Genomic DNA, 17,181 nt, shown 5'->3' on the forward strand with positions numbered 1-17,181 from the left:
GCAATATAGTTGGATAAAAATAAAAAATGTGGCATTTGGTAAAATTATTTAATTAATTATAATTTATACATTTTATACATGTTTAAATAAAATACTGAAGGGTCATTACAATATCACATCTCAACCAAAGTTAAGAATTTAAGTCTATGTAATAATTAGGGTAATTATGTAAATAAATAGAAATATTAAAGTTAAAATGCTGAACAAAATGACTTTGTACCTGTCACTCTTTAGGGATGACGAAATTCGAGCTCATATGTGGAATAAGTTCTAATGAAAAGTGGAAATTTGAATAAAACGTGAAAAGAGAATCAAACATTTAGGTATAAGTTTTTAAAACATAGATACTTGTTTCTTTTAAATATTTTGGCAAATACGACTGTTATACATTATGCAACATGATAAAATGTTAACTTCTTCACCAAACTAACACAATTTTTAATACAAACCTCAACCGACATTCAAACTATCAACGGTCCCCTAATAATATATAGAGCATAAAAATAATTACAATTAAAACATGTCACTTAATCATTTAAATTACATACAAAACTTCAACGCTGTAAGAAAACTGCCACAATTATCAGAAATTGACAAATAATCTTCGAACTCAAATTTAATTTTACCATTGCTATAACATCTGTCTCTATTTTGTACAGCATACGAATGAGAGAAAAATGGACCTATGTGCGGCCATATTATGATAATCTTATACCATACATTAAGGTTCAACAAAAGAGGCTCTTCAAGTTTGATATCAATGTTCGAATGAAACTCCGTTTCAGCCTTGAAGTTGAAGGAACTAATTATCCTGTTATGAGATTCGCATTCTATCAACACTGAGAATTGTTCGTGATATGTGTTAGCTAGGCTACTAAAGAAGTCGGCCACGGGCCTCATTCTTGAAGGTACAATTAAGGTGTTTATGAAAGTTGATTTGTTAGCCTTTACCCTCGTCTGTACTATAAAGTTGTTGCGGTCGACAACTAATGGAGATTCCGATCTGATTTGCGTACGATGACACAAACACCATTGCAGCTTCATTGATTTTCGAGGCATAGTTGTTGTATCAAATATGGGCATGATTATGTTGGTAATATCTCCGGAACTCTTTACTACTTGTTCTATATCCTCTGCTTCATTATTTAGTAACAAATTATTCTGACATGATACTATTTCCGCCAAGTCATTAACTGACAAGGTAAAGAATCGTAACAATTTTAATAGCCCACTTTTAATTAAAATCTCTCTCCTATTATGAAAATCGTTTTTGATATTGTTCTGATCGCAATAATGAAAGGTCCATTCAAAAACACTCTGAATAAGATCTTTTTCAACAATGTTCATATCATTGCTTTTCAGAATTTTTTGCAGACAGTTGGCAGATATGCATTTTTTGTTTTCCTTCAAAAGATATTCTGCATGTTGACAAAAAAGTTTTAAAGCTGATGAGACTAGCTGCGGTTCTTGCATGTAATCTGGATAACTAAGAATGGTTATTATATTATCAATGCTCATATTTGATTGTATGTACGAGACACAGATCTCACTTAGATATTCTAACATGTATTTTCTTGAGGCATATAGTAAATCATAAGCATCTTCGATAGATTCTATTGTAACTTTATCAGTATATATGTAATTCAATAGTAGTTTAAATATATGTGGCTCAATGTCAGTTATACTTATTTCTTCATTAGTCGACAAAGGACCGTAAAACATAGCTTCAAACACAGGACTGCTAATAACCAATATTAATTTATGGGCTTTAAACTTTTTATCACACACTGAGAAGCAACAATCACTCCACTCATAGGACAGCAAAAGTTTATTGACACGGTCATAGAGATTGTTGTGTGACGGTACACCCATTTTGTATCCCGTCTGAAAAGAACCACGAGTTATTGACCAGATAATTTTATTTATATTATCGGAATATATTAAAACAGGTTGTATATAACGGTTTGTTTGCTGAAGCGGATACCTGTTTCGCGTTAACCAACCTTGAACTTGAGATATGACTTGAGGTGTAATTTAAACCCGAAGCTGTGCAACAATAATCTTTAATAATAAGGAATACAAAAAAAAAATTCGAAATCAGTTTGTATGAAACGATATCGAACAAAGAATATTAAAACCGCTTACCTTATAATTTGAATATGAAGTCACTGTTAAGCGTACTAATTGTACCGACCGCCGACTACGTCAATTCATTAGTTCGTTTACACTTGCGGATGTTTGCAAACAAGGATGAGAGGTAAGCGCGTGATAAACACAGCTGTCAAACATGTACGCTAACTTCAAAATTTAAATCTGAAATAGCATCAGATGTTTAATGACAGTTGTACATAAGTTGTAAAAATAAGTCTGAAATATAATGGTAGAAATACAGTTGAGTATATCAGACAACGTTTATTACAATTCTTGTTAATTCAAAATTGTAACATTTTAACTGTTTATTATATGGTAAAGTAAATTGCAGTGCCGTCAAATGTTGCCATTCCATAGTAATATGGACAGAAAGCTATATTTATACACATCATTTAATAATATAAAGTAAATAAAATTTAAAACAGGAATATATGACCTTGAAAATAAATATATCAAAAATCATATTAGATATTTAATGGAACATGTTGAACATAAAATCTTAAAAAAACTATTTTGTTAAGCGATGATTTGAGAGTATTTTATTTTCCTTTAAAAAACTAGTATAAAGAAATATTGCAGCTATGAGTGCAATCAAGTATTCATAAAATATCATTGTAAAATAGTGTTGATCACCCAATGATGACTATTATTTCTAAGACCATTCTTTTCTCGGTAAATGTTTTTATTGTTATTAAGAGTATTTATTTATATTACAATATATTTTTATCATTTATCTAATGTAAATAATATTTCTTTCTTTGAAAATTTTCTTAAATTATATCCTAATGTATTTTGTTAAAATTAAGATCCGAAATTTCTATATACTTCAAAAAGTCTATTTACTTCATTAATTTTGATATAATGTGTTAGTTATCTACCAGAAGCAAATGTTTTTTTATAAGGATAATTAATTATTTTAAAGATGGGATTTTATTGTAATTGTAAATTTCATTCTCCGGGTATATATGAGTATTGCACTTACTATAAAAGATAAACTATAAAGGAGGAATGAATAAAATAAGGTCAGAATAATATGCATATTTCAATATTTAGGCTCTATGAACAAAGTTAAGAATGTTTTCAAAAAAGTATAAAATCACGATTAAAAACGTTGCGAAATATTCTGCTTTTAACATAAAAAGCAATTTAAAAAATTTCTTTCTGTATTATAAATTTGCTGTTTTTTAGAGTTTCTTTTATTCAACCATACTCATGAAATCACTAAACTTATATCATAACACAAAAAAAAGATAAACATTTCTATCATGTTAATTAAAACATATCAATTATGGTAAATACTTAATTTCATTTTCAGAGAGTCAAATTTAATTCACAATTACTTTTTATAACTATTTGTTTCATAAGTAGGTATCTATTTTAAAGAATACGAATCTATGGTATGATGTTTAATGTTCAATGTTTGACATTTGTTGTGTCCCGCCGGTGTATATATTTTGTGAATAGATAAGTCTTTATTAAATTTATAATGTTTTTAAAGATCGGTTAAAAACTTGAAAGTCTTCGAGATGACTTCTAGTTTTCAGGATACGGTTTTTGATTTCGATTTAAATTTTCTCCAACAACCATCAATCAACGCTGAGGTAAGGTTATGTTACGTTAACTTTTATTAAAAAGGGATTGTTGGTTAATTTCTATTTATGTTGACTGATACATCAAGTTGTGTTAATGTTACTACAATTGTTGATTTAACTTTTGATACATAACAGTGATTTTTAAAGACTTCATGACAACATAACCTCAAATAGTAATGTTCATGTATGTTTTTCTTATAAAATTTTATATTTAGACTAAGTCTGTGTGATACTATAACTTAAACTTTTAAAATTGGTCTTTTTAGATTGAAAGCAAGTTAGAGAAGCAGAAGAAAGCTATTCTAATAGCTAAAAAGAAGACAATTGCTACTGAGTAAGTTTGACATTAAAGTTTTTAAGGCTTCGGGTGCATACTAAGCTATAGGTTATAAAATGCTAATGAAACTTATTTTTTAGTTCACTTATCAGGAAGTATTACGAGAAAAAGGAACAGTTAGATCAGACTGAAGTTAGATTACTGGCATCAAAAGAGGAATGTAAACAAATTTGTATAGATTATAAAAATTCAGTAGAAAAATGTACTCAACTGGAGAAGGTAACCACTCAAATGGATAATTGTATAAATATATAAAACCTTTTATTGGTTTTTTTCATATAAATATTTGTAATTTTTAGGATGTCCAGCTTTTACAAAGCCGATATTCAGAAATGGAACAGAATTATATTATGTCACAAAACCAGGTTGAAGCTATGAAATCACATGCCAGGCAACTGCAGGTATATATGTTTATATTTTGGTATTGGACATTATATATTTCCAAAGCAATTTGTTGAATATATTGGTATGTTTGAGATAATCATGAGTAAATATGTGCCGAGAGTGTTTTCAACATCAAGGTACCACATAATGTTTTGTTTTGAAGTTCGCAGCCCTATTTTCTACAAATCACCCATGTGATGGCTAACCAAATGCAATAAAATTCAAATCTATTTTTTATATGTATATATATATATATATATATATGCTATGTGTATATACTGCTATGTGTATATAAAATTATAAGTATAAGATGATGTTTGTTCATTTTAACAAATATATAAATTACATGTATTTTATAAAACTTTACACAATTTTGATAGATTTTTGATATAATTTTTTTTTTTGATATAGGATTTAGTTAAGGAGAATGAAACAACAATTGAATCTATGAAAATAGATAACGGCTTAGAAAAAAGTAACCTAAAAGATATAGAGAAGAAATTTGCATCTCTACAAAAAGAACACGATCAAGTTTTAAAACAGTTATCTCTGGCATGTGTTATAGCATTAGGAAAGAGTAAGTAAATATTGATTAATTATATTTATTTATCATCATATTATCATTCATTCATCATATCATTATTATCATATTAATCATAAAGAATTGGCTATGAAATGTTCCAATAATATTATTTTAACAGAGGAATATATTCATTTCTTCACAGAGAAACTCCAAAATCACCACAAAAGAATTCTCCAAAAGTATGTGAGCACTAATGATGATCAAGATGATGACGATTCTCTATCAGAGGGTAGTGAAGTGACTGACTTCTTTGAAGCGTCACCCGATTCACCTTTATACACCGTCATTGAGATATGTCCTGAAGTGGAGGAGACAAAAGAGGTGATATATAATTATATATTTATGATATATTTATATAATAAAATTAAATCTTATATCTGACATTGTCTTTGTTACAGGATGATATAAATGGTGATGAGAAAGAATCTATTAAACAAGGTAATGTGTAGACATATATTGGTTCTGTAGTTTTTTAAATAAAAAATAATGAAGGGTGATTATATATAATTTGTCTTGCAGATGTGAGAAGAATGATAGAAGATCACGAATCAGATTACAGTAATGGTGTCGTCAGTGAAGATACAGGGAGAGGTTCCTCGCTTGCTTTCTCTGATTCAGAGAAATGTGTGAACAGTCCAGATTATTTTGCAACTAATAGTCCAGCTGTTGAAACTAATCCTAAAAACAGTAAAACTTTTGCTGACGCATCTACCAGTACTAGGAAAAATACAGAAACAATACATAGAGCTACAAGCCCTATAGTTTTTGATGATGATTGTGGAACGAGTAGAATATCACAAAATGTAGTACAAGATGGACACCTTGTCACGGATTTGAATGTTAGTGAAACAGCAAATATAAAAGAAAAACCAAAATTGATTGATATTGCAACAAGTCCAGTTAGAGATTTAGGAAAAATTACTATCGCAACCAGCCCAGTTATTTTCATGGATACATCAGATAAAAGTACTTGTAACACAGACTCCAATAAGGATAGTGGAACAAATGTTGTTCACAATGAAGACGGCGAGAGAAACGAAACAAAAAATCACATTGTAATTAAAGATTTATCAAATAATTGTGAACTTGAAATAAGTGGTAAATCAAGAAATGAAAAAAGTTGCTTAGAAAGCCATAGTAGTATCGGTTCACGAGAAGAAACTAACAATGATAACGAAGTAGAAATGATTTTAAGTTCTATGCAACTAAGGCATAAGTTAATAACCCCACTTCCTCAAACCCCAGTGAGATTAAGTAAAAAAATAAGGAAGCATCTAGGACCAGCACACGAAAAAACGAATGACGAAATCAAGAAACACTCATGTCCTGACGCTATAGAATTAAGAGAAGAAAACAAATTACTGAAATCAAGCATAGCCGATCTTACTAAAGAGATTCTAAACATAAAATACATCTTAAAGAAGCAGTTAATAATGCCGGAATCACCAAAGAAATCACCAACAAAAACAAATATAGAAACGTTGAATGCTAAATTACACGATAGTGCTAGTCAAGAATCCGTAATTACAGTGAATGATAGTGATGAAAATATTACGACAGTGAGAAATGACATTCAAAATTGTGACGTTACGGTTAATATGTGTCCCACGGAAGTGTCGAGTGATAAAACATTGGCTATGGATAGTGAGAAACCGGTAGATGTTAATGGAGAATTATCGCCTAACGTGATGAGTAGTCATGAAACCGACTTCGTGCCTATACTGTCCCAGGATATTTCGATAGAAGCTCCTCATACAACGCAATACATACAGACAAACAGTCAAAGTACAAACAGCGTAAATGTAACAGAAGACAATAACGTTTCAGAAACCAGGCGCGAAACATTAACTACCGCTGAAGACGTCTTTGCAACAGAAGATAATCTAGTATCTAAATGTGAAAGTGATAAGCTCGATATATATAGACATAACAAACAAAATGTTGGAAGACAAAAGAAATTAAGCAGACTCGATAAACTTAGACGAAGACTAATACCTAAGAGCAAAATAAAGTTTAAACAACTACCGACACGTAAACGAAGACATTGCACAATTATCCCAATAGGCAAATTAAATCAGTCTGAAGCAGTTCTGAATAATAAAGCGGCTTATGAGAAGGCTATTAAAGTTATGAAAGAATTAAATTCAAAACAGTTAACACAAAATAAAGACGTGAGCGGTGTTAATAAAAATGTTGAAATCAATAAAACTCCAGAAAAGCTAATTGCGGTAAATAAAGAGATCCCAAATGTTGGCGATGCAAGAAGTGTATGTAAAGATATAATTGGTACTAAACATTTCGTTGTATGCTTACCGCGACTGAATTTAGAAAAACATATGCAGAATTCAAGTCCCGAGAAGAATTCTAACGTAATCTATACAGCTTCCCCCAAATCTATTAGAACGACTCGCAGCAGAAATAAAATAGGCGAGCAGAGTTACGATGATAGTCTTTTTAGTTTAAAATCGCCGAGAAAGGTCACAGAAAAAGATGCGGAAGAAATTATAAAAACACATGATCGATCTGAGAAAGTGCGGAAGAGATTAAAACGGACAGCGTCAGACAGTTCAGATGTTAGCTGCAAGAGAGTGTTAAGAAGTTCCCTAAGAGATTCGCGGAATAGCATAGAAGATAACAATGTAAGTTTAGCGGAACTTGTTAGTCCAACGAGAAGTAATAACACGAGAAAAATAAAAAATACCCTAAATAGTAGTTTCGAGGAAGATAAGACAGATAAATCTAATATAAATGCTTTGAATCCAATAGTGGAATCCAATAATAATGATATTGATGACGTCACTTACGATTCTCAAGTTATCGACCCGAGGAAGAGTATACTTTGCAAGATGATAGAGAAATATGGAAGAGGTTCAGTGAAATTCGCTCCAAAGAAAATTTCCGGTAAGTTGTTTCACGTTTATCACTATTATATTTAATAGCTTTTACTTCATAAACTTCAATCCATGTTGTCATTCGTTTCAGAAAACATCACAAATCAAATCTACAAAAAGTTAGAGACGGATATTGCAAATATAATAAAACTACCAGCGGATGAGTCGAAGGCAGCGGTCAATGCACTGGTTGAGGAGCTCCAGGAGTTGAACACGAAACATTTTATGTCGGGACTGATGAAGTATTTAAAGGATCCGTTGCGCAAACAGGAACTATTCAGCAAAGTCGGATCAGCCCCAGCGCCGTGCATGACCAAATCTGAACAAATTTTACTCTACATTCTGAAGGAATTGGAGGTCACTACGCCAGATTTTGTTAATTTGATCCTGACTCATATAGAGTTCTCACTATTCCACCTCAATAAGACGCCTGAATTCGACGTAATCGAAAGTCTCTCGCATTTCTATGCACTGACCTGTCGCTACTTCAGGCTCAAGACACGTCTCAGACTGTTTCTATTGGACGCGATGTACTGTTTACAGTTCAAAGTCGTGCCTCTCGTTAAACAGTGCTTGGAAGTTTGGATGCATATTCTGCCCTTGGCTCATATGGGAATTGGTAAGATTGGACATTTTGATTATGTTACCAAATCAAATGTATTGCTTTATAAGAGCATGAAGTCCGCCTTGCGGTAAAACAAAGGGATTGAGACTAGACATGGAGGAGTTCGCTTTGTTTTGTTTTTGCAAGGAATGAGTGTTTGCAGTATAGAATAAATCGCTTTGTTAAAATCATATCTATAAGTTATTTAAATATCAAAATAATTTCTGTTGTATATTTTTCCAGCAAAAAGTCCACTGGTTACTTGTTTAGTGTATCTCTTACATTTCTACAAATGTGAGGATCGTTTTAACAGGATACAGGACATTAGAATGATTTTGAATAAGAAATACTTCTACAAAATGACAGATTGGAATGAGCCTAAAATGTTGGAAATGTTTAGGAACTGTTTAACGGAATTAAGAGGTCAGCATTTAACATATTTATCGAAACCAACAATACATTAATACTAAGTCTTTTAAATTCGAGTTAAATTTATTTAATTCAAAATTTGTTACAGAAATTCCGCTCGAGAAAAAGATGTTGCGTTTGGCCTTCATCATTCTCGCGAAACGTCAGGGTCCGACATGGTGTCAGAAGAATCTCATCAAGAACATGTTGATACCTCTCATTGAACAAGAAAACGTACCACTAAAGACAAAGAAATTTTGCGTATCTCTGTTAGGACCGCTCCTAAAGCCTTATCCTAAAGATATGAAAGTGCATTGCGAAATTGCTGTCAATCAACTTCTCGATAAATTGGAAAACAATCGTAAGTGAAAATGATATAACCGAAATTAGATACAGCCGGCTATATTTTTGGCCATTAGAAATATATTGATAATAATTTGTTTCCAGCACGAGATGACATGAAGGAAGCTATATTTACTAGTCTGATATATATGAATAAGCACAACCAAAACCGGGTGACTCGAGCGCTATTATCCTGGTCTCCTAAAAAGCCTTCAGAAGAATTTGAGCAACTTATGTGCGATTTCGTTCGGGAAAAACCGGTCAGAGTTTGGAAAGGGATTTTATCGAAAATAACATTATAAGGAAATAAGTCCAAAGACTTTTAATAAAGTGTACATAAAAGTTTTTAAGAGAACACCGAATGATTTTTTTTTCAAATTAAAATTTTCGATGTAAAAAAATAATAATTTAAGATTAAGTTATTAAGCGTAGTATAAGTTTATGTTTTTGCTTTAAAATGTATAAAAGTAAGGCGAGATGTGTAAATCTCTCCGATGGTTCTGTGATTTTTATAATATAACTTCATTATAGAAGTTTGTGTATTAAAAAGTTTAAAAACACTTTTATTTTTATTTTCCTTTATTAAATTACTCTAAAGAACATTAAGCTTCAGAAATTATTCAGGGTTTTGTATAAACTTCAGGGTCTTAGTTGTTTAAGTGTATATGGTTTATGTATGAACAACGAGAGAAGATAAATTTTGTAAATACACTGATTTCTATTATGTTCTGCCAGTCTCTAATTGTATATATCAATCCTTTTCATCAGAGCGTAAAACATCGAAAACATCTGTCGTTACACATAGCTTAATAAAAGAAGTTAAGCTTTTATAAATATGTTAGCTTAATATGATATATTTAAGATCTTATTATTGTAATTATATTTTATCGCCATAAAGCAACGAAAACGAATTATCACTTCAACGAAAAGTTTCATAATATAACAATACAGTCCAACTTTATTCAACCAAAATAATATCAGTTTATTTTGTACAATAATTTTATAGCCGTATCAATTATCGCTTGCTAAGAACGATTTGGCACTGTAATAATTCCGTCAGGAATATTTTAATATATTATGTTTTAAAGAATAAAAAAATATCTGGAATAGTGTTTAAATTTTTTATCTTCTTTCGTTGGATTTTTAAATGTAATGGATGTATGTGAAACACTTCAGTATTGATGTCAAAGTATGCTAAGAATGTTAATAAATAGTTTTGTGTATATTCTAGCAAGGTTTATTTTGTATAACTTGGGTACTAAAATTGCCTAGAGTGACTAATAGCTATTGTATTGTCATAAATAATTAAAATAAATTTTCAATGTTTAAGTAAATGGGTATTAAGATTTATCATTACGGTAATCGTTCAAAAATAAGATATATATACGTATCCAAAACGGAAATATAAATTACAAAATTAAATAAATGTCAATTGGATCCATTTTAAAGAAAAAAAAAATCTAGAAGATTTTTTGCTATATCCATCTTATTAATGTTAATATAAACAATGACATTTTCATTTCGTAGCCTTTACTTTTGAAAAATGTTTGAACTGTCAGTGTTATGTCAAAGATACAAATTACAAACTCTTTCGAAGACAATGTAAAGTTTACATTTTATTGTAATTTTACATTGTGAACGCATGCATGTCCTCTTGATATACATTTGTATATTCTTCAATGTATGCATATTTATGTATCTATTAAAAATGTACGCGGTAAAATCTATTTTTGTTGTCATTTATATTACCCTTGATTTCACTTGTGGTAGAACAAGATACTTGCATTACAAAAAGGCATTAGAATCATATGTAATATTATAATACTGAAATTACTTTATTGCAATATCGCCGCAAAGCACTTGTATATTCCCTTATATGTACCTAGTATTGTAAAAGCACAATTCGAACTACGTGTTCCTAGTAAAAAAAATATTCAATATTGAAAATTTGCTATAAAAATTGAGTAGTCCATATTTAACTTAGTTAATTGGTTTTTAAAATATTTTGGATCTTTTCAATTGTTTCTTGTATTAATAAATGTTAAGTGTTCTTAATTAAATTTAAAAACACAAACGCAATGAATCAATTCGCATTGCCACCTATCGCCTATAATCTAGAGCAACGGTAAGCACAAAAAATAACACTTGTTTATTCAAAGACATAAAAATTAAAATCCGATTCAGTAAATTTGAATAAATATATTTCAATAATTTGTTTTATATTTCTTGATTTCAACCATTATAACATGAATATTTACAAGTTGGGTGCGTGCATTAGGGGTTAGGAGTTTAACAAACTTATGATAATACTGAACAAAATTTGTTAGAGCCATTTGTAATAAACCCGAGCCGGTAACTAGATTCGGGAATGACACCAGCACTTCTCTGTGTATTTCTTCAAGACTCTGCTTCCAACTCGTTGTAAAAGATGTGACCAGCGACAAGGATTTCTTTTCCAAATTCGCAAGTTCATTCTTTTTATCACTTTCAAGTAATTGTTCCCCTTCCTTAACAAACTGCATGAGACCTCCAAAATGTGGGCTGAGTATTTCTTCGACATACTCTGAGCTTCTAGCTTGTAATTGCTCCTTAAAACTTTCTGCCTCCTTTGTATTGTCTCTGGTTCTTTCCATTAAAATATTCAAGACCATATCATAATTGTTTATCAAAAATATCAATTGCTGAATTCTCTGAGGGAATTCAGCCGCCATCTTTAACAAGAAACAATGTACTTCGTCTTGCATTGCAAGTAGAAGGTTACTTTGCTCTTCATTTGGAAACTGCTCGCTCAAACTGAGCATTGCTGCAGAAAATTCAGCGTATCTCCTTGTTATCTGTGAATTATTAAGCAATGTTTAAAATGAATATGGAAAATTTTTTTAAAGTTTAATGAAATATACATGCTATCTCGTTAACATTAACTTACATAATGAGGTCCCATCTCTTTATTTGATAACTTGGCTGGATCACAATCTCTGACACTTTGAATGTTCAGTTTAAGAATGTATTCCAATCTGGGTGTAAGTGTCCCCAATAAGGAATCCCAGTAACTGAAAGATATATTAAAAAAAACTTATTTCTTTAATAAAATACATAGGTCAAGGACAAAGGACTATCAAAATAAAAAAATGTTCAAATCTGTTATGTACTTGTTTTGTTAGTCGGTCACTATAACTGACAAGTATTGACTTGAAGATAAAAATTCTGCAGAGCTATGTAAAATATTACTGAGATATATTAATTGTGTATACTTTACCTATCCAATGCGGCTACAGCTCTCTTGTGACACATCCATCGATATCTATTTATGAGTTGTATGCATAGAAACAATGCGAGACAATCATAACACTCCAACACATAGTTCTCAACATTTTTCTGTAAGCATACATTTACTATAAATAAAATAATATCATTTATTTTAATATAGGGACAATAAAATATGCAATTTTATTAAACATATAGTAAAATTACAGGATTTGATGCACATACCACAAGTAAAGACAGTGTTCTGCCAAGTATCCTGTCGAATAATTCCTGAGCATGACTGCCTTTTACATGGAAAAATTCCGTTGTAAACAAGTATTCCCTGCAACTGTTGTCCACTAATGCGTATTGTAAGCTTCTGAAGAGTGCTTCATAGGAATACTAGAAAGAGCATTTACATGAAATAATCTTTGAAAGTAAACCTTTATAAAATATAGACAGTTGTAGTAAAAATAATACAGTATTCAAGTTAGACATTGAAAATGGAAGGCAGTGTTAGATACATTGCCTTTCAATCTGAGAATGCAATTTGATTAAATAAATAATTTCACAAGGTGGTTATTATTAGACAATATCACATCCCAAAAGAAATAATTCTTTATACCTTTGTCTTTTGTTGCACATGAGGAACAATTATAGGAGCCTCTAATTGTTGAGCGAGCACATCGCCTCTATTACCAATAGTGAATATAGTGCTTTTATTTTTAAGATTGGATTTTTGAAAGAAACCCCCTTTCGAGCCATCCTCTATGCCCATTAGATCATCTTTTGTGGGAACTTCTTCATATTTCAATTTATCTAATCTAGAAGCATAAGACTTGAAGTATGAGTAGTAGACTTTGCTCAACGTATCAATGTATTCATTGCAAATTTCCTGTGCGACATTCCTCTCATTGGATAATATGAATTCAAAAAAGAATTTATATTTTAACATTGCATTCTGTGGGATTTGATAGTTGGCCATCGGTTTCCGAAATTTATATATCTGTTCCAATATATATGTCCTTATCTTAGCCACAGCTTTGATTTTCAACTTTTCCAAGATGTCCTTAACATCATGACATGCTTTCGTCTCTTTGAATTCTTGTTCTTTTACAAAGTTAAGTTTTTGGTTCAGTATAGCCAGTTGTATCATGAATTCTTTGTCAACTACAGGAACGTTGTTGATACCACTAAAAGTTCAGAAAAAATAATGCAAACAATTCAATGACATAAGTGAAAGATATTCAGCAAATATTTCCTATATTTAGAATAGAAATACTTACAAAATAAGAGTTTCAGAGACTACAATATCCTCTATGAATGATGACAGTGGACCTTTAAGCGCTTGACGGTTGGAAAGTTGAACGGACATATTAACAGAACGTTTTTGCAAGCTAATAATTTCATTACTTATGCTTCCCAAATCATTCTAAAAAGAAATTAAATTACAAGGATAGTTTAGAAACTCTACATGGAGACTATGTTCAATGAACACAAACCTGAAAAACCAACAGCATGCTTTCCATGCGAGCAAGGATTCCATCACAATCTTCGATTTGACTATGTAATGATGAGATATTTTCACTTTCCTTTAGATAATCAGCAACAGAATCTTTTTCTGCTTCTTTGATACTTTTATCGATTTGTAATGCATATTCCCTTAAGTCCGTACCATTTTTCAGTACTTCCTGGATTTCTATATCTTCTAAATTTTTATCAATTATTTCGGTCATATCCCTTGATTCGGTCATGGCTTTTTTGGGATATTTACTTTACACAGTTAACTATACGTAGTGATTTAAGACCTAGTTGTTCAATTAGTAGTCAATGAATAAAATTAAAATCAATTCTGACTTGTCATATGTTATAAAAAACAATAATTGCATTATTTTCAAACCATTATTTAAATGTGAAGTTTTTTAATTATTATTATATTCACATTTATTATTGTTTCGTTATGTCAGATATTTAACATCATATTAACCTGTCAATCCTTATTCCCAACTTGTGGGATGTGGCACTTGTCACTTGTCAGTTAGGCAGATCAATATAGTCCATCGACTTTTGTATTATTTTGGTACTTTTTAACTGTGCATTATTTTAAAATAAAAAATTGAAATTAAGAGTTAAATGTTTGCGTTAATGTATCCAGTAAATTCAATTTAAATAATGTTTTGTCGAATAATCCAACATTCAGGTAACACTGATTCTGATCTGTGATTCTCTCATAATATTCAATCCGCTTCATTGAAAAGAATCATATGAGCTGTAGATTTACGAGAAGTCTTATACTTTAAAGTTAATTTTAGAGAAATCATATACATAATAGGGTTGACAGACTTTAGTATCTTGTAATACAATACACGATAAAATGAGAACCTTTGCGTCTTAAAAAATGTGCTTAATTTATGATGCAATCGACGTTTACTACTCCTTAAAGACAAAGGATTATAGCATGAAGGAGACAGACAGAAGGAAGATAAATTAACAAGTAATCAGATTATTTTTCAAACATGCTTTCAAATCTCAACAGATTTCGAGATCCTATTAGTTTTTAGTTTCTACCTTTATGAAAGCACTTCGATCAGACCGTCTAACAAGATTCCTTTTCAAAAATATACTTATATGACTCAAGGTGAAGTTTATTTCAAATTCTTTGTTATGTTGATTCTTACGGAAGTGATCAAATTAAAATTGAGTCCATGAAATGTAAGAGAATGATATTTATTAATTTATAGTAGGTACTCTTGATGCTCGCATTTGAATCAAAATCGTTGGATTAGATTAGGTGTCCGTTGATAGAAAGTCAAATATGGTAGAAAGTATTGTTATGTTGTTTCATGGCTAGTAAACTAAAATAAGAAAAGCGTACCTAATACAAGAAGAACGCCCCTTAGCGGTAAGCAAACCAGTAGTATGGCAGTAAGATTACCACAATTGTTTTACTGACTTTTTTTTTTGTTTTCGGGGGAAAATACTATTTACTAATACCTATTAAATATTTGTTAGGTTTTAATTTTATGTTAATATATCTTAAAAATTTAGTTATTCTTTATTGTTATAAGGATCTTATTAATAATTTAAAGGATCTTATTAATAATTTAAAAAATAGAGTATCAGGAAATTACGATGCAATTTGAAGTTTTGTCGGATCGTAGAAATTTAATAAAAAAAAAATTCTGGGTGGAGTCCCTCTGCGCGGAAGAAGTGAAACTTCGTAATGTAGAAATGAAAATAGGAAGGGGTAGAAATCAATTTTTAGTGAACTCGTATTGTTTCTTTAGGGCAAACTTTATAAATATTGCTTACAATTCACAATTAACTCCGCTCTGTTTCTTTGTATTCCCCCTCCCCAGGAGCATTGATCGTTTAACGCAACCTTTTTGGAAGTTTCAGAAGTTTCATTTCAAAAATTCGAACTATTTTTTGAATTTCATACATTAATGGTTTTGAACCTAAATTTAATAATTGAAAAATGATAAGAATACTGGGGATATTAATAATGAGATATTTTCCACATTTCTATATTTCAATTGTTATCTGTGTCCAGTAGTACGATGTTAATTATCAATACAATCATTTTTGAAAAATGTTTTAAAATATAAAATACATTTGTACTCCGCGTCAAGATTCTGGAACATAGTATGTGTGTCTTACGTATGTTATTAAAATTATTATTTTTTTTTGCTTCTCATTACATAAACCACATTTTTTTAAGCGGCTACTGCTTATAAAAAGTAGATTAATGTTTTTAAAAAACAATACTATAAATAAAAAAATATATGTGTTCACAATTTGTAAAAAGTAATATTACAAATTACAATAGAAATGTAATCAGAACCAAAAAATAAACTCAATAATTTGATGAGTAAGTGTTCTTTTGTATATAAAATAGTATATGAATGTAGAAAATAGTATTTGAAAGAAAAAGATACAAATAGCATTTCCCCTGTGTCGAAAATGTATTCCATTAACATATTTTTCTGCATAAGCTAAAGAACTTTTTGATCATACGATACCATTTTTTTTAATTTTCTCTATTAACAGCGGGTTGTAGGTAATCAAACTTTAGTAATGCTTTTTCGAGGACTAAGATTTTGCAGACTTTCGCGAAAATATCTTAATAACCTAATACATCCTCTCGTTTGAGACTAACGGGAATACTTTCACTTTTCATTTCCTAGATTACTTCAGAAAATTTATGTTAGATTTGAATCATCTAAATCCAATAAGTCAAGCATGAAAATTGTTATAATAAATAGTTTTTTATTAGTTCAATCGGACCGAGACATTACAGTTTTGGATTATTAGTCTAATTTGATTAGTCTAACAAAATTAGTCTAATTTCATTCAATTCTACGCAAACTGTTTTGGTTTTGGTCTGTTTTTAAGTGCTATGAGTTAATTAAACCCTTTAAATTAAATGAAAGGCTATTAAACATATATAATTCATGATACTAATTTAGTGGGTTAATTTTTTTTAAGTTAATTTTGCCTTCTCTCATATATAGGCAGCTATGATAAATTGTACTAAATACAGTAATTTATTTTTATAACAAAAGTGACAATGTTTTGTCTTTGTTGATGATAAAGTTCTTTAAACCATAAATTCTCAAGCCAAGACGGATTTAATGAAGAAAATA

General features: G+C 30.2%; 3 protein-coding genes across 5 annotated transcripts; 1 reads left to right on the forward strand and 2 right to left on the reverse strand.

Annotated features, from left to right (window-relative positions):
• Nucleotides 1-34: 34 nt before the first annotated feature.
• On the reverse strand, nt 35-2,536 carry LOC116779839 (BTB/POZ domain-containing protein 6-B-like). Of its 3 annotated transcripts, none has more exons than XM_032674335.2 (3): nt 2,146-2,536; nt 2,004-2,046; nt 35-1,884 (listed from the first exon to the last, which is right to left on the reverse strand). In XM_032674335.2, the coding sequence occupies exon 3, from the start codon at nt 1,870-1,872 to the stop codon at nt 541-543; it is 1,332 nt and encodes a 443-aa protein (XP_032530226.1). In that variant the 5' UTR covers nt 1,873-1,884; nt 2,004-2,046; nt 2,146-2,536; the 3' UTR covers nt 35-540. The 3 variants fall into 3 exon arrangements, with proteins under 3 accessions (XP_032530226.1, XP_061383401.1, XP_032530225.1); XM_061527417.1 differs by having other exon boundaries at nt 2,004-2,061; XM_032674334.2 differs by lacking the exon at nt 2,004-2,046 and having other exon boundaries at nt 2,146-2,532.
• Nucleotides 2,537-3,568: 1,032 nt separating this feature from the next.
• LOC116779747 (uncharacterized) lies at nt 3,569-11,017 on the forward strand. Its single transcript, XM_032674165.2, has 12 exons — nt 3,569-3,752; nt 4,010-4,077; nt 4,161-4,299; nt 4,380-4,481; nt 4,876-5,041; nt 5,190-5,368; nt 5,446-5,485; nt 5,567-7,948; nt 8,030-8,557; nt 8,786-8,965; nt 9,060-9,311; nt 9,398-11,017. Exons 1-12 carry the CDS (start codon nt 3,678-3,680, stop codon nt 9,592-9,594), a joined length of 4,308 nt encoding a protein of 1,435 aa, XP_032530056.2. The 5' UTR covers nt 3,569-3,677; the 3' UTR covers nt 9,595-11,017.
• A 459-nt stretch (nt 11,018-11,476) lies between these two features.
• On the reverse strand, nt 11,477-14,524 carry LOC116779716 (vacuolar protein sorting-associated protein 52 homolog). The gene is made up of 7 exons (XM_032674119.2): nt 14,038-14,524; nt 13,822-13,967; nt 13,161-13,728; nt 12,782-12,937; nt 12,549-12,667; nt 12,219-12,342; nt 11,477-12,126 (listed from the first exon to the last, which is right to left on the reverse strand). Exons 1-7 carry the CDS (start codon nt 14,287-14,289, stop codon nt 11,497-11,499), a joined length of 1,995 nt encoding a protein of 664 aa, XP_032530010.1. The 5' UTR covers nt 14,290-14,524; the 3' UTR covers nt 11,477-11,496.
• Nucleotides 14,525-17,181: the final 2,657 nt, after the last annotated feature.

Source organism: Danaus plexippus, chromosome 2 (assembly GCF_018135715.1).
Source record: "Danaus plexippus chromosome 2, MEX_DaPlex, whole genome shotgun sequence".
NCBI lineage: Eukaryota > Metazoa > Arthropoda > Insecta > Lepidoptera > Nymphalidae > Danaus > Danaus plexippus.